General features: G+C 48.6%; 1 protein-coding gene across 1 annotated transcript in view; it reads right to left on the bottom strand.

Moving 5' to 3' along the window:
* Positions 1-716: 716 nt before the first annotated feature.
* MYO1H (myosin IH) overlaps positions 717-17,782 on the bottom strand; it is a 43,123-nt gene continuing 26,057 nt past the window's right edge. Inside the window, exons 17-31 of the mRNA XM_065889516.1 lie at positions 17,339-17,444; positions 16,493-16,610; positions 12,628-12,741; positions 10,040-10,116; positions 8,593-8,661; positions 6,844-6,928; positions 6,004-6,163; positions 5,291-5,374; positions 4,416-4,509; positions 4,157-4,212; positions 3,171-3,306; positions 2,732-2,802; positions 2,498-2,595; positions 1,782-1,881; positions 717-740 (exon numbers count right to left, since the gene is read on the bottom strand). Of these exons, the coding sequence (XP_065745588.1) occupies positions 717-740; positions 1,782-1,881; positions 2,498-2,595; positions 2,732-2,802; positions 3,171-3,306; positions 4,157-4,212; positions 4,416-4,509; positions 5,291-5,374; positions 6,004-6,163; positions 6,844-6,928; positions 8,593-8,661; positions 10,040-10,116; positions 12,628-12,741; positions 16,493-16,610; positions 17,339-17,444 (1,392 nt within the window). The remainder of the gene's footprint in view (positions 741-1,781; positions 1,882-2,497; positions 2,596-2,731; positions 2,803-3,170; positions 3,307-4,156; positions 4,213-4,415; positions 4,510-5,290; positions 5,375-6,003; positions 6,164-6,843; positions 6,929-8,592; positions 8,662-10,039; positions 10,117-12,627; positions 12,742-16,492; positions 16,611-17,338; positions 17,445-17,782) is intronic.

Raw genomic sequence — 17,782 nt, 5'->3', positions numbered from 1 at the left:
TAAATCTGTTTTTCTGGGTCTTTTCAGAAACGCCCAGCACAGTCCAGCCACTGAACTGAAGTGCATTTCACAGGAAAGAGAGCAGAGCAGAGATCCCACCTTCTACTTCACCACCTAAAGGCTGCTGCTCAGGGTGGAAAAGATGAGTCCTTTTTCCGTAGTGTCTGAACTCAAACACTGGAAGGAAGTCTCGGGTGGAAATGCTGCTGGGCTTGTGAAACAGCAGTCGGCTGCTGTTGCCTCCGACTGCAGGTTTGGGGTGGGGAGAGCTACACCTCACCATGTGGAACCTAAAGCCGTGAAGGAACCGGGTATGTTTCTGAGTTCCATTTATTTAAAGCAAAATTCAGATTTTGCAGCTTTATGCTCAGACCACGTATAATACTTCATTGTGCCTCAGAGGCAGCATGAGAAAGAGCATCTGTCATCCCCCCATACTGCCATGTTCAAGTGCCCGTCAAGTGTAGTCCTACTGGGGATGTTTAAAATCACCCCCTTGGGTGACTTGAGGTTGGCTCCCTAAAGAGAACATGTAGTGCGACAGAACACCTGAGGGTTTGGCCTTTGGCATAGGATGCCACTCTGCTTCTTCAGGGACGATCCTTTTCCTAGAGCCGCTGGAACCTTTGCTTGAAGGTGTCGCTAACTGGACCAAATTCGAGCTTTCCTCAGTTGCAGCAGAAACGGCGATGGGAGAGGTCAGACGTCACCCTCCATCAGGACTTCATGCGGACCGACACCTGGGGAAGGTACATGCTGAGGTTTAGAGGTCTCTCCTCTCACTCAGGAGGAGGCAGTGAGCGGTGCAGCCGCCCGCATGGTTGAGGGGGACGTGGACAAGCTGCAAGCAGCCAAGCCCCATCACCCACACCGTCTCCTGCCCCACCTCCCGTGAGACAAGCCATGTCCAGAAATGGGCTCACTGAGGCCTCAGCTTCAGCCTGAGCCAGCCAGGGAGGAATGGGGATAAGTTTTAAGACAGCATGTAAACTGAAAAGTCACCTTATACTTTACATTAAAAATCATGCTTCAGTATTTTAACTTGTCCCCAAAGGAGTTACCTGTGTTCGGGGGCAATTACGTGGCTTTCATCGTTAAATGTGTATGAGACAGTCCATGTTGTTAGACCATTTTTTAGTTTGTATATATATACCAAGTATTCATAATTTGCTCCAAACCATGTTTTAAAGATTCAGCCCCCTCAGCTTTCAGTTTGTCATTTGCCAGCAGAATTGAATCAGACTTGCTAGCGAGGGCAAAGCACCGAGCACTCAGGCTTGACTTCTTTAAGATGCGCCTGGTTCCCAAACCTCTCCTCCTCAGTCCTGGGATCCTTGTTTTCCAGAGCCCAGGCCTCACCCCCAGCCAGTTACGTCATGGTGTCGGGGAGCGGGTCGGGGGAGACACACACGCTGGTATTTTTCAAAGCTCGTCAGGAGTTTCCCCCGTGGAGACTCACTTGAGAACCACGTGATAGGGTGTGAGGCCTTTGGCATCCAGTGAAGAGGGGCTTTGACATTTAATAGTGTGAAAAGTTTAATGTCAGCTTCTGGCTCACTGATAAATGTGAGTAAACTGTTCTCTTTTTCAGTCCGTGTTTGAATCTGCACCTCTAGTACCCATTCCTTCCTATTTTTCAACGCAGAATCAGGGACAGAGCGAGAAATAAACTAGACTATGATTCTGGTCAATCTACAGGAGGACTGAAATTGGCAGAATCTTAACCTATAGTCTTATTTAAAACTGCTGACACCTCCCCCCGCCCAGACACGGCCACTCACCACTGTTAACTGTCCGTTTTTATCTTTATAGATTTGTTCTTCTGGTCCGGTGTCAAAAACTATTGTGCCTTCTTTTCCAGGACTAATATAAAACTGTAAACTTAAAATACACAAAGTGATAAATTACTGGCATACTCTATTTTTTCCTTCAGCTGTGGGTCTGCAAAAGAAATTCACCTGTGACGCTTACTAGTTTCGAGATCAAATTCCTGTTTCATTACAGAGTTTTATTGTATATTTGAGTAATCGAAAGAAAACCGTTTCTGCAACTGGGAAAATGGCCACGCCTTCCTGTAGTTATTTTCCAATCGGTTTAGCACAGTTCTTCCACAGGCATCAACAGCAGAGGTGTGGCTGGCACCTGCTCTCGCCCGGGGTCGGGTGGGGGGGGGGGTCCCTCTTTCACTGGGTGACAAATTCCCTTAGGACCATAAGCACCCCCTTTGAAAACTAGATGGTGAGACCACTGTTCATTCCCTTTGGTGAATAAGTGATCACTGACTTCATTTCTGTGGAGCCCAAGTCCTAGGGGGTGAGGAGGGAAGAAAGCTGGTGATCGGAGGAGGCAAGGGTACCCCCACCCCTTGTGGGTAGGCAGTTCTTACTTTGCAGGGAGGGGCAGGCCTGGGTGAAACGATTAACATTTGCGTCTTCCTTGATCTGTTAATAGACACTTAACATTGAATGACTTCCTGAGTACAGACGAAACCACCTACCTTCCTTGAACAACATTTACAAGGTTCTCCTTCTTAGCCAGCATGACGAGTTTAGTAACTGCCTCAAATATGTGTTTGCACTGTAGGACGGCATCCCCCTGCGGCAGAGAGGAGAGAACACGGCCGGTTCAGTGGTAGCGGCTTCACAGAAGAACATCACTGAGGTTTCACTGGGGGCAGCTAAAGATTTTGGCAGTGCTTCCCTCCGTTAGCAGCCCTGTGGCTGTAGGTTACCTTTTGCCTGTTGTCCTCTGGCGAAACGTGAATGACTAACATTCCGTCGCTGAAGCTGCTGGTAGAGACACCTTAGGACAGATCCAAAGTTAGAGGCCAGGAACTGGACAACTTGACATTAATACAGAAAAAAGGCATGCCTGGGGGGTCCCCAACCCCAGGCTTTTTCCCTCCTAGCTGGGCCAAGTGGGGTGGCCCTGCAGTCAGCACCTGTGCTCGGAATAAAAAGCTGGTCCCTGTGAAAGGTGACGAGCGTCCGACCCGGATGCCGGAGTGAGATGCCGTTGGCGTTTGTGCCAGAGTAAGGGGCACAGCCCGGGCCGCCCTGGGTTTTGTGGGCATCTTCACTTAGGTCTTTCAATGAAAGGCTGCTGCACTGCTGGTGTGCCCGGGAGCTGAGTCAACCCAGTGAATTTTCTGAAGATTGCCTGCTGCTTACCTTTGAGCGCAGGGTACTCTATCTTCTGTTTGATTTTGGCAAGTTCCACCACGTAAGCTGCTTTCTGAGTGAGAATGAGTTGCCTCTGCCGTGTCTTGAAGCCTTTCCTGTCGTATTTAATGACCGGGATACCGTACTGCAAGGAGGTGACCGTCACTACCAGGCGACGCTTGCTTCGCGGGGGAGGGCGGCAGCGTACCGAGTGCCTTGCTACTCGGCCTCTGGAAACGTTGCTTCGAGCACCCGCACGGAGAGGGGCTCAAACAGATCTTGCATAAATGAGTTTTCCCTGAACCCTGGCTCTCTGCCTGAAAGGCTGTGATTCCTGGCTCTGCCTATGGCGTTGACCTTCTGAGGTATTCAAGGCCACAGCCACTTGCCTCACGGGGCTGCTGTGAAAGGTCAGCAGAGATGAAGACACTCTGCAGGCGTTAAGAGCCCTGACAGCCAGAGGGTGATCCAACCTAGTCACAGGTTTCTAGTCCCCAGGGACCAAAGTGACCAAGCAGCCACCAGAGCCAGTCACCAGCTGCCGCATGCCAGGCCGCAGCCTGTGCCCTACACACCATCAACCCCTCCGTCCTCCCCATTCACAGAAGGATGGAGGCACCGAAGGCGTAAGTCACCTGCCCAGGATCACACAGCTAAGTTATGAAACCCACGTCAGCGCCCAGGCACACTGCTTCTAATAGGGGATGTTTAACGATTAAGTGTATGCCTGCATTTCGCTCAACTTCATAGAAAGCCAAACACAGTTCCTGGGTGACGGGTGAGGGCCATAAGAACAGCCACAGGTACCCTAATAGTCACGTAACTGTGATCCCTACCATCTTAACACCCAGAGCATCACAGCTGAGAGCCCGGCCCACGCACACGCACCCCTGCCTTTTAATAGTGCTTCCAGACCCCCTTCACGTAGAGGACAGACCCTGTTCTCAGACCCCACAGGGGAATCCTGTCTCAGGCAAGGACACACATTTCCTTACCTGGATTTTCTCACTGCTGATGAGCTGAAGCACTTTGGGATTGATGTCTCCTTCATCTAAGGAAGCAACCAGAGCACAGCGGATCGTCACTAAATACCACCCCTGTGCACAAGCCACTGGCATCTGCTGGTTTTCTGTCCCTCTGTGACCAAGAGCTCAGCCTGGGAGATAGCTGTCAGGAAATGCAGATCAAGCATCTTCCTTTGACTTTTTTTTTTTAATAGGGGAAGTGAGCACATAGATGAGAAAAGGGACTTACCTATTCGGCTGTCGGCAAAGGGTTGATTTAAGCTTTCTGCGTAGCCTTCTTTCTTTCCCCTGAATATCTCACTTGTAACCACCTTTTGCTGCATCTGGTAATACAGAATTAAAAGTACAAAATGGTAGCCATGAGGCTTTGGGGGACCTAAAGAGGTCCACACTAGTGCTTGCTCTCCTGAATAAGGCTCCTCAAGGAGCCTTGTCATCCTTCTTCCGCATAGGAGTCAGAACACATAGAAGTCAAACACATTTGGCTTTGGCCAAAATGCCTCAAAAATTCTACTGATTAGAGTCTGAAGTTGACGCTTATGCTTGTCTCTGCTTGCACTGACTTCCTGGCAGTGGAATTTTCAAAGTTGAGAGTTTCTTCTAGGTCAGAGATCCCAAACTGCAGCCCGTGGGCCAAATCCAGTAGTTTTTTTGGAGCGCAGCCATGCCATCCATTTACAGGTTGTCTCTGGCAGCTTGTGTGTACCAGGACAGAATAATTTCAACAGAGATGGTGTGGCCGGCAAAGCCTAGAATATTACCCTCTAGCTCTTTACAGAAAAAGTCTGCCGACCAGCAAATGAACACAAACAGAACTACGCCACCAGCAGAGAAGGGGCCCTGCGTGCTTTGCAGTTCAGAGGCCGTCTAGATGACGTTCCCATGGTAACAAAAGAGCGATGTTAACTTTTAACAGCTGCCAGTTAACGAGAGCTCTGTGCTAAGTGGTCTATATGCGTTTCATCCTCAAAGCATGTATGAGGCGTGAGCCTTGTGTGACCCTTGGCTTACAGGTGAGATGGTGGGTGAGGACTGCTGACTCTCAAGGGGCCAGCACCCACCCCTCCAGCATCTTGCCACCTGCCCGCAACGCCACGTCCCTACCAGGGCTTTCCTCTCGGCTGTGATCCCTCGGCAGTACTTCCGGACCAGGTTCCTCATGCACATTTTCCTGAGCAGATTCGATGCCTGCGTGGAGAACACTCTTCTTTTCCACCTGCCTCCCTCACGCACCCCCGCTTTAGGTTTCAGCCGCCAAAACAGAAGCTTTGAAAGCACAGCTGAATTCAGTTTGAGGTAAAGGACAGCCTTAATATTTTCTAGTCAAAGAAAGCAGCTCATCTTCCAGTCTTGGGCTCACTGTTCGCTGCTGCTAAACTAGTGGTTCCTGATCTTGAATGAGTTTTGAGTCACCTGAGTTGCTGGCCAGGAGGTTCCTAGAGGCGCTAATTCAATGGGCCCGGGTTGGGGCCCAGGAATCTTAGTCACCCCTACTCTGCGCTCCAGACACAGAGGGTTCCCAGAGCATCTTCTGAGAAACACTGTTCTAGGCAACAGTCCCTAAACCCATCTGACATGTTAACATCAAGGACAGAAACCATTCAAGAGTGCTCTGTGTAAACACACACCCACGGGCTTTATAATTCTAGAGAGGATATACGAATTGTGAAGAGTTAAATTCCTCGGGCATCTCAGGGAAGTGGTTTGTGTGCTGAGGAAGCCCTTTCAAGGCGAGGGAGGCGGCACCAAAAAACATACAAGTTAAGCTCCATCCGTGCCCACACCATTTGCAACGTGAGTCCTGGAACAGTCCTTACATTTTCCAAGAGGCCAGGAGGCTTCAGCCAGCTCTTGTCCAAGACGTTCTCTGGGACGTGATACCGAAGATTCAAGATGTAATTCTTCCGCACGAACACGATGAACTCTTCATTGTCAGGACAGAGGGGCTTGTTGCGATTGATGAATCCCTTTATGAACCTAAGCGGGAGAGAGTTTAGTTAGTTTTCTATTTCTTCACTTACCATTTCTTCACTGAAACTTGCGTTCTCTCCCCCACTGGTTTGATTTAACGGTGGCCAAAACGGTGATTACTTTGTTCGCCAAGTAGGGCCACAGGCCAAATCTGGCCCAAAGATGTTCTATTTCACCCACACCATTTTTTGTTTTCTTTTCAGTGACTTGAATTCATTGCCAACAACAACAACAACAAACTGGGAAGTATTACATGAAAGCCAGATTTCCAGCTTTCCTTGGAAAAAAAAAGATCTGCCAACACTGGGCTGGCCGCAGTCTGCTAAAGTGGAGTAGTGACTGCCCCTCTTAGGTGGACTGAGCTTTCCAGTTTGTCACAGTCCCTACCCTACCTTATTGCCTTATCCCAGCTCATGAGACTCGCTGTCCCTGCCTGGCCTCAGAAGGCATTCGACTTTGTGACTTTTGAACTAGGCTAAGAGAAACAACAAACGTTCTGAGTTGCGATCACTGTCAAATTAGGAAGCTCAGAGGAAGGAGAGGGAACAGAATTCCCAAGGGTTGACATCCTGCAGGGAAGATGACTTTTCCGCCCAGAGCCAAAACCTCCAAGTCCATGACCACCCTCTGCAGCACAATAGCACTTAGAGACCTTTCCTCCCTACTGGACCCAACTGAGAACTTACTTTCTTATAATCTGCACAGCCCACTTTCTCCTTTTGGCCTCCTTCCGAGCCAGGGCTCCACGCCAGTGGGCTTCAAGTTTAATGGCTGAAAGAGTTCACTGCTGGCATTAGAAGGTGAGCACAATCACTTAAATACAAAAGCCTTTTCCAGAATTATTCATCCACTCCACAAACACCTGGATGCCCGGCACCGCACTCCACTAGCCCTCGAGATGGAAAGTGGGATGAGAGTCATCAGTCTCTACCCGGACGTGCCCAGACGGACAACTGAACCAGAGTGACAGAGGAGCAGAGGGTGCTGGGAAGCATCAAGGGAAGCTCCAGAATTACGCAGGGGGGTCCGTTTTCTGAGGTCTTTTTGAGGGACCAGAGTGTCACTTGACAGCACAGATTAGTCTCGCCACTGCATTTGCTTTGTCTCACCCCGTGTTTAGTTTTCGTTGTCTACGTTAAAAAATGGGGATACAGGGCTTCCCTGGTGGCGCAGTGGTTGAGAGTCCGCCTGCCGATGCAGGGGACACGGGTTCGTGCCCCGGTCTGGGAAGATCCCACATGCTGCGGAGCGGCTGGGCCCGTGAGCCATGGCCGCTGAGCCTGCGCGTCCGGAGCCTGTCCTCCGCAACGGGAGAGGCCACAACAGTGAGAGGCCCGCGTAACGCATAAAAAAAAAAAAAAAAAAAAAAAATGGGGATACATAAACTGGGACACACAAAAATTAGATTTCTGGCTTGTGTCCCAATTTTTAAATGCTTTTCAGATTGTTTTTCCAGTTAATTCAGATATTCAAAATGCTTTTCTTTTATTCCTCATGGCCACATTGTTACAAAAACAAACAACTGGAAACAACCCAAATGTCCATCAACGGAACAGCTAAATTGCGGTACGCTCATATAGCACACGGGGGTCAGCAAACCGCGGCCCTCGGGCTGGCCACCTGTGTCTGTACGTAAAGTTTTTGCAACAGAAATGTCGCAGAAGAAAAATACAAACAGCATAATTTTATGGAGTTCAAAACATTCCAGCCTACAAGTATATTATTTAGTGACGCATCCATAGATGATAAAATTATAAAGAAAAACAAGGAAATAAGGGAAAGTTCAGAAGAGTAGTGTGTGTGTTGCGGGGGGGGGGGGTGCGGAGAAGTGATTGAGGAGGGACAAAGTGCAGGGGCTCCAAGTGCACTCATGGTGTTAGTTAATAAAAATAATAATAAAATCATTACTTTTTATTAATAAAAAATTATTCTTTAAACATGCATGGACTTCCCTGGTGGCACAGTGGTTAAAAATCCGCCTGCCAGTGGAAGGGACATGGGTTCGAGCCCTGGTCCGGGAAGATCCCACATGCCACAGAGCAACTAAGCCCGTGCGCCACAACTACTGAGCCTGTGCTCTAGAGCCCACGTGCCACAACTACTGAAGCCCGCATGCCTAGAGCCTGTGCTCTGCAACAAGAGAAGCCACCGCAATGAGAAGCCCGCGCACTGCAGTGAAGACCCAACTCATAAATTAAAAAAAAAAACATGCATATGTTGTGGATCAGATAAAACATGTCTGTGGAACAAGTATAGGCTGCATTGTTGAGTAAAAATGAGGCCCCAGAACTGGACCCCGGGAATGCCTGACAGAAAGGTTTCAAGGCCAGGCAGGCGAAAAGGATGCTCAAAGGAGCCTGTGCGTCTAGGTGCCACGTGGATGAGAAGGAAACTGTGGTCCACGGCAAACCTGAGAGGTCCTGTTCAGTTCTTACCTGCTTGTCTTTTTCTCACGTATGCTCTCCTTTCCAGGCAGCCTTTGTACATGGCTTGGATTCTCGCAACTTAAAAGAAAACAAAACTTTTGGTGAAATGGCTTTCAGTTGTGCAGCTTGGTAGGTGTGACCTTCGGAGGAGGTGTCGGCAGTGGCCCTAGGGACGCGCAGGGTAGAGGTGACAGGAAGCCACGGGATATGACGGGATAGAAACGAGAGTGGGCGGGTTACATTCAGCCTGAGTGCCAGAGCTGGCCAGTAACTGGGGCTCCCTTTCTTCCTCTTGCCTTCCCCCAGCTAAGGAACAGAACCACCAACTGGAGGGCTTGCTGGCCCCTGGTTCTAGGCATTGTATTTCATCCTCCCACCCAACCCTGCAAGGCAGGCAGGCATCAGCACATTTCACAAAGGGGATCACAGACCCAGCCGGTGAAGACCCTTACCAGGTGCGAGGCAACCACGCGGCTATGAAGCAGGAGTGTGAACCCAGGGCTGTGGAACCATACACGTGCCGTGTGGCTTCTCCATTCACAGTGTGCCCCCTCCACCCAGTGACTGGGGTCCCCCCACAGACCAGGCTCCTCGAGGGTCCCGCACACCAGCAGCATCACATCCCCTGGGAGCTGGGTAGAAATGTTAACCCAGGCCCCCGCATTCAGCACCTGCCCATGAACCTGATCTGGGTGATCAGTGCCCGCTGCCGGAGGGGTCAAAAACAGACCACCAAGCACAGTGGTTACGAGCCCAGGCCCTGAAGCCAGACAGACACACACTCAAACCCCTGCTCTGTTGCTCTTGGGCCTCAACCTCCCCACATGTAAAGTGGAGATAATACCACTCGTCCACAGGTTTGTTCCGAGGATACGATGAGATCATGAATACAGCAAGCACTGAGATGACTCAAGCAGAGCTGGTCTCAGCAGGCCAGGTGAGATCTCAGAGGCGAAGCCCCTACCCCCTGGTAGTATTGATTTGTGAGTTTTTGCATTTTCCTCCCGTGTAAGTTTTCTTATTTACCATTCACAACACACACCCTGGCTCTGGGCTTTGCAGCTACACCTTCCGACATCAGACACATACAAATGAAGTTTAAAAAAAACCTTCATTTAAGGGGGATGGACTCCATGGGTTTAGGTCCTGGTGTGGCACGACAAAGTTGGATCCAAACTAAAAATGAGGCAGAACTACAGTGTTTAAGTTTCCAGGTGCATCCATGACAGCCCTCCAAACATAAGGGATAAATTCACCTGTGTCTTATAATCCTGTTGCCTTGTTCTGGGTTAAGGCATAAATTCACCTGTATCTTATAATCCTGTTGCCTTGTTCTGGGTTTCCAAAGCCAGTGCTTCTAACATATCAAACATTCATGTTTAAGATGTTTCCCAAGCTAAGCTTGTTCATATCACATTCTATTAAAATCAGGGCAGAAAAAAAAAAAAAAACATACCTAATTGATGTTTACTAAATTCAAAGGCATCTTCAGTAGCAAACAGAGTTCTGGGGAAGCGAATGAATATTTTGGACCTAGAAATGAAAAAAATGTTTTAATTATTAACTGGTCGTCACCATCTGTAGTGGATTCAATAGCGTCCTCCCCCCACCCCCAAAGTCACATCCACTTAGATCCTCAGAATGTGATTCTTATTTGGAAATACGGTCTTTGCAGATGTCATCAAGGTAAAGATTGAGATAAAATCACACTAAGTCCAATGAGAGTGTTCTTATAAGAGAGAGGGAAAGACGCACAGACGCAGGGGAGAAGGCCGTGTGAAGACAGAGGCCGAGATTGGAGTGACGCAGCCACAAGCCAAGGGATGTCAGGAGCCACTGGAAGCAGCAAGGAAGGATCCTCCCAGAGAGACGTCGGAGGGCGCAAGGCCCTGCCAACACCTGGATTTTGGCCTTCCGGCCTCCAGAAATGTGAGAAAATAAATTTCTGTTGCTTAAAGCCAACCAGTCTGTAGGTAATTCATTATGCAGCCCTAGGAAGTTAATTCACCTTCCTAACCCAAAGTGACTTCCCTGGGCTTTAAAAAGTGATGACAGAGGATATGGGTCTAAGTTTAGGAGAAGATCCCATCAGCCAGCAAAGGTAAATTATAAATATTGAGCTCCTATTGCCTGCCCTCTCAAGCTCCCTGGCAACCCACGCTTTGAGGGAAACTTCCCAGGCCAGCCACTGGGGGACAGCAGTGCATCGTGCCACGTGAACCCAGCAGAGGTTTTATACCGCTAAGCCCTATTCCTCAGAAATCTGGCTTGGAAAAGTAACCGCTCCTTGGAGCAGGGCCCAGAATAGAAGAATAAAGGATGGAACGGGGCCAGGGTGGTCATAGAGGGCCATGTACAAGTTGGCAGGGAAAGCCCACTGACAGATTCAAAGGCAGCAATCCCTGACGCTGGAATCTCTGCGGCCTGGGAGTAGATCCTCTTCATGCGTGGGCCCTGTTCTTTGCAAACAAATGAGCGCTGACCAAAACGTCTAAGAGAACAGATGAAAATTATCCTGGTTCACCCCACTGAGTCCTGCCTTGACGCTTTCAATGTGTACAAAAAGTCCTGCTCACGGACGACAGCTCTACAGTAATGATACCTAGAGTTCTGGAACACCACTTTCTGGGAGATGCTAGAGGAGCTTTCTCGTCGCAGAAGTCCGAATATCCCCTCCGAGAAGTCATGCATACATTCTGAACAATGAAAGAATGTAGGCACAGAGAGATTAGGGAATTCGCGCTGACACTCTCCTCATTTTGCCCAAAAAGAAGCTCATCCCAGTCTCCCGCGCAGGTTTAGAACCCAGGGCTCCTTTATACTCAATCTCCTCCAATAGGCAGCTATGTAGCCTTTCTAACCACTTAGCGCTTGTGATACGGTGCTTTATAATAAGAAATATGTATTCGGTCTCTGTCCCGTTCCAGTGTCACAGCTCCCCAAGCCCTTGTAATTCCCTAAGTGATTAGAGCAATGGGGCATCTTTTGCTATGATCTTTTGGTTTTTGTTCCTGAAATAGCTTCAAAGTGATAAAGGGGAAATGGGTGTCTTTTTAAAAATTCTTTTCCATTATGGTTTATTACAGGATATGGAATATAGTTCCCTGTGCTATACGGTAGGACCATGTTGTTTATTTTATATTTATAGTAGTTCGTATCTGCTAATCCCAAATTCCCAATTTATCCCTCCCCACCCCCTTTCTCCTGGTGTCTTTTATTATTTATAACAAACCCCTTTCAACCGCACCACACCTGAGTTTATGCTAACAGCTGATGTTTGGAAAGCCCCTAGATAACCTAAGGATGGGAACTGGTTGCCAGGGAAACCAACCTTGAGATTAGAGGGTTGGAACTTTCAGCCCCACTCCTGGGCGTGAGGTTGAATGAATGACCACTGGCCAATGAATTTATCAATCATGCCTGTGCCGCTATAAAACCCCCAAAAGGCATGATTTGGAGATCTTCTGGGTGCACCCGGAGAGAGCATGGGACGTCCACATCCCCTCCCACACACCTTGCCCTGTGTATCTCTTCTATTTGGCTGTTCCCGAGTTATATCCTTTTGTAATAAACTGGTAATCCAGGAAGTAAAGTATTTTCCTGATTCTTTGAGCTACTCTAGAAAAATTAATCAGACCCAAGGAGGGGGTCACGGGGACCTCCAATTTATAGCTGATTGGTCAGAAACACAGGTGACAAACTGGACTTGTGATTGGTCTCTGAAGGGAGGATGGACAGTCTTGGGAGACTAAGCCCTTAACCCACGGGATCTGACACCATCTCCAGGTAGACTGTCAGAAGTGAGTTTAATTGTAGGACACCCAGCTGGTGTTAGAAGTGTGATGGAGTGTTTTGAGTGTGAGGGAAGCGTTGAGAGTAGAGACACACAGGAGAGTTTTTCCTTTACAGAGATGCATTTAAATTGAGTGAATGCAAGTATCTGCTTATAAATCTACGTAAACTCCTGAAGAATAGATCTCCAGGCTCAAGATGGATACAGATCGATTAGGAAAACATTTTGACAGCGATTTCTGGGACACTCACCTCCCTAACTTGTACTCCTCGGGTTCGTAGCCAATGTACTTGATCAGCCGCTCTACGCCCTCTGCTGGAGGCCCGTGCCAGTGCGGCCAGGTGTCTGGGCACAAGGACTTGTACCTAGGGAGGGGAGAGGCATGTTTCGGAAGCCGCAGACCTTACACTAACTAGCTCCCCTAGAGGTCAGCTTCACTCCTCTGGGCACGCCAACCACTCAGAGTAATAGAGTAGACTCATCACACCCACTTCCTAGAATTCAACGATATATACTCAGCAATAAAGAAGGACTGTTTCAACAGGGTGGGAGGTTTGGCCTGTCTTCATAGAACAATGACCTCATCAGACACTCTACCCAAGAAACTCAATTCTGCTCCTAGGTGTATACGCAAGAGACATGAAAACGTGTCCACACAAAAGCTTATAGGTGAATATTCGGAGCATCATTATTTATAATTGACGAAAGGTGGAAACAACCCAAATGTCCATCAACAGACAAAGGAATGTATAAACAAGTATGGTCCAGCACGGGAAGAAAAGGTATCATGCTTGATACGGGACGAGGGATTTTTCAAGGGTAATTTTGGACCCAAGGCTGACTTAAGAACCTGATTTCAGTATAAAATGCAACTCCCTTCTAATATGTGGTCGCGATAAAGATAACAATGATGTCTGTAATATGATGAAGAAAGTGAATGCAGGATTCAGAAGTGCCTGTGGACTGAGGCTAGAAGTGATACAACTGGAGCCACTGGACTAGAACCGCACTGCTTGGGCTGGAGCCCAGCTCAGGAGCTGGACAAGTCGCTTCACCTCCTCACTTTGCAGCACAAACAATGAATGACAGGACCTTCCTTGTGGGGTCGTCACAAGGTTGAAATGAGATACCCCATGGAAAGTATTTGGCACAGTCTGAGACTTCAAAACATGTTAGCTACGGCATTCCTGTTACGCTTCCTTCCCTTAATATCATTATATGGTTTGTGTTACTTTAAAACAAATGTCAAACCGTTAAGAACATGTTTATTTTCCTGGAATTATACTTTATGAGAAAATCCATTAAGGACATTGCAATGAACTGAATGTTTGTGCCCTCCCACCCCCAAGTTCATATGTTGAAGAATCCTAACCCCCAATATGATGGTATTAGGAGATGGGGCCTTTGGGAGGTGATTAGGTCAGGAGGGTGGATCCCTCATCCTTGGGATTTGTTCCCTTATAAAAGATACCCCAGAGAGCTCCCTTGCCCTCTTTCCACCATGTAAGGATGTGATGAGAAGAGAGCAGGGTACAATCCAGAAGAGAGCTCTCACCAGAACCTGACTGTGCTTGGCTCCCTGATCTTGGATTTCTAGCCTCCAGAACTGTGAGAAATAAACTTCTGTTGTTTATAAGGCACCCAGTTTATGGTACTTTGTCATAGCAGCCTGAACTAAGACAGGCATTGAGTGTCACATGTTCTTCCCTGATTACTTCCCTCCGTTACTGCCACACACAAAGGTACAGACACATGCCAACCCCAGGGAACGCAGAGCAACGCCAGGCCCTGTTCCCTCCTGTCTGGTCAGCCCCATCACTAGCACACACCATCCAAGCTGTCTAAACGTGGGCTAGACAGACACAGAGGACATGGGGAGATGCTTTAAATGCCTGCAGGGTAGAGGGACTCATAACTTCTGTCCTTCTTAACTCTGAGATGCAGTCGCTCCCTGATCAAGGGAAGCAGTGCCAGGGAGGGTGCACACATTCGGACATCTCCAGCCCACTCCCATGGGCCTCTCCTGCCTTCCCCTGGGCCACTGTCCTGCAACAATGCCAGCCTCCTAGCTGGTCCTCAAGCTGCCCAGTTCCCACCTCCAGGCTCTCCTGCCCAGACAGCTGCCTCCAAATATCCTCATGGCTCGCTTCCTTACTTGGAGAGGCCCTCCTGGACCACTCTTTCCCCAACGCAGATTCATTTTCCTTCAATGAATGTACGCCCCACCTGACCTCCTATATCTCCTTGTTATCGCCAGTAGAAAGTGCACTCCATATGGGCAGGGGTGGGGTCTGTCTTGTTCACTGCTGTTACCCGGCACCTTGGACAGTGCTGGTACAAAGCAGGGGCTCACTAGTATTTATAGAAAGAATAAACAAGCCCCACAGCAGCAACGTAGGAAAAAACGCAGCAAGACTGGAACGGCAGATGCCTGTGTGTTTGGGGCCGGGGTGGGCAGTGGCTGCTGCTTCCATCTTCACTAGACTTCAGATTCAGAAAAATGGATGAGATAAGGGTGAATGACAAGTCGCTGATGAACAAAACTGGTATGTCAAGGAGGTTCCCCCCACCTAACCCTAACCCACCACACACACACATACACACACACACACACACACACACAAACCCTGGCAAAAAGACTGGCAGATCCTCAAATAAACACTGAGTTACCATCTGACCCAGTAATCTACTCCTAGGTACGTGCCCAAAGAAATGAAAGCATACGATCACACTAAAACTTGGACTTGAGTGTTCCCAGCAGCATTATTCAGAATAGCCAAATAATGGAAACAACCCAAATGCCCATCAACAGAGGAATGGATAAATAAAATGTCTGTCCACACAATTGAGTATCATTCATCCATAAAAAGGAATGAAGTGCTGACATATGCTATAACGTAGATGAACATTAAAAACATCGTGCCGGGCTTCCCTGGTGGCGCAGTGGTTGAGAGTCTGCCTGCCGACGCAGGGGACACGGGTTCGTGCCCCGGTCCGGGAAGATCCCACATGCCGCAGAGCGGCTGGGCCCGTGAGCCATGGCCGCTGAGCCTGCGCGTCCGGAGCCTGTGCTCCGCGGCGGGAGAGGCCACAACAGTGAGGGGCCCGCATACCACAAAAACAAAAACAGAAATAGACTCACAGACATAGACATCAGACTTGTGGTTGCCAAGGGCAAGAAGAGGAGGGAAAGGGATGGACTGGGAGTTTAGGGTTAATAGATGCAAACGATGACATTTAGAGTGGATAAACAACAAGGTTCTACCGTAGAGCACAGGGATCTCCTGGGATAAACCATAGTGAAAAAGAATATTAAAAAAGGAATGTGTATATGTGTATAGCTGAGTCACTTTTCTATACAGCAGAGACTGGCACAACATCGTCAATCAACTATACTTCAACTTAAAAAATTTTTAAAAATAAGAAGTCTAATATTAAGTTAAAATATGAAATTACTGATATTCAACCATGCTGACCCACAAAAAGAACCATTTTATTATGCTTCTCTTGCGAGTGTAAATGTGTTGTTTTCCTGGTAGCACGAACGACATGCAGCCCAACCGCATGCACAGGCAATTTGGGCCACAGTGATAGTGGTGGTGGATGTATGATTAAAGCCTTCCAAACTCCTCGAGAGCAATTTAATCCCCGTGTTACACATGAGGAATTAGGTCTCAGTTGGAAGAGAAAGAATGGGGATTCCCACCCAAGAATCTGTGGCTCCAACGCCCATGTTATCACCACTACACCTGTGTCTCTGGACAGCCCACACGGCCAAGGGCATTGCTCCCAGACCGCGCTAAAACCAGCACCCATGGTCGCCAGGGGAAGGGTCTTCCCCAGCCAAGTACAGCCCCCAAGGGTGCATGTCCCACGTCTGCCCCCTGGGGGCAAGTCTGTGCATCGCGTCTCGTACTTCCTAGATTCCAAGAACTTAGGGGCTTAGCGAAATGAAGGGAAGGTGGCAAACTAAGTCAGCTTCCTATTCTCTGAAATGTCAGTGTTCATCACTGTCACCGCTACAGCAGTTAAGAAGCAAATGGAGTTCCCTCGGGGATGGCCTTTTATTCATCGCCACACACTTCACTGGCTTCAGATCAACAAGACAAACTTTACCTTTGCAAGAAATGCTCGTATTTCCGTCGGTACGCAAAGCCGGCCCGTCTCACCCGCAGGTGCTCCATCAGCCCCAGGTACTTGATCTGATGCCTTATGAGGAAGACATCGAACTTGCCTTTGGAAACACAGAAGGAAGAGTGACGGTGAAGGACCCTGTGGCTCTGTTTCAACCGAGGCAGACCAGAGGCTGCAAGCTGACGATATGTGGGCTGGATCTGGCCACGAGGCATGTTTTGTTAGGTCCTAATTGTGTTTCTCTTAATGGGGGAATTTTACAGGAAAGTCTGAATTTCTGGTTTCTCTTGAAAATCCATGAGATCTAGCCATTCTGGGCCTAGAGCCCCACATGGCAACAAATGGCCCTAAGGAAGGAGGACTGCCCCTTTAGACAGGGGTGTGCCCTCTCCAGCTGGCCACAGTCCCCTCCATTCCCTATTGCATTACAGTTGGTCTGCTTCACTCATTCGCTCTTCCTGCCTGGATTCTATAAGCCTTTGACTGTACAGCTTTGTTATGAGACCACGGCACAAGCTTAGAAAACACCCAAGTCATAGACCATTTTGGAAGATTCTTCACTGGCTGGAGAGAAGCAGTGTTGCTTCCCCTCACGTCTGAGGTCTGCCTGGCTCAGCTGTGTTAGTCCTGAAACTGGCCACGCTCTGAGCAAAGCTCACACAGGACCATGAAAGGAACCCTCCTCCTTATTCATTTGCCTTCTATTATTTAATACAGAGAACAAGCAGCAAGCCTGTGGTGGTTTTTAGGACTTTCCCCACTGTCGTCTTGGTTTTCCACCCAGCCTCATTTCCCTGAGCTCAGTGTTCTGAACAATTCACAACTCACTGGGTTCTTTACTCTCGTTGGGCTTGATGCAACGGATGTACGAAGGTTCCTTAGAGATGAGAATTTCCAGAAGGCTGCTCAGACTGTTTTTAAACTGAGTCCCCACCTGCAGGGAGAGAGAGAATGAGCTAAACAGACACTGTTGCTCCCCATGTATACAGAGAAGACTGGTTAAATCACAGGACTGGCCCTTTAGACCCAAACACTCGACAGACTGTTTTGCTTGTTACCTGTCACAAACCGTTTTGTCCATTAAGAGAAGGCTTTGAATGTCCTGGCCTGAGAAGCCCAAGCTCAGTCTGGTCAAGTGGAGGCTGGACAAGCATCTTTCCAGGATGCTTCCCTCACTTGGCGAATACAAAGTGAGCACCTCGTAGGAGCCAGCATTGCCGCTGAGCCAGTCACCCTCCACCACCTTCCTGTTTCCTTGTTACCAAGCTTCCT

Source organism: Phocoena phocoena, chromosome 13 (genome assembly GCF_963924675.1).
Source record: "Phocoena phocoena chromosome 13, mPhoPho1.1, whole genome shotgun sequence".
Lineage (NCBI taxonomy): Eukaryota > Metazoa > Chordata > Mammalia > Artiodactyla > Phocoenidae > Phocoena > Phocoena phocoena.
Note: the sequence above shows the minus strand (reverse complement) of the source record. Positions and strands in the feature narration are given on the sequence as shown.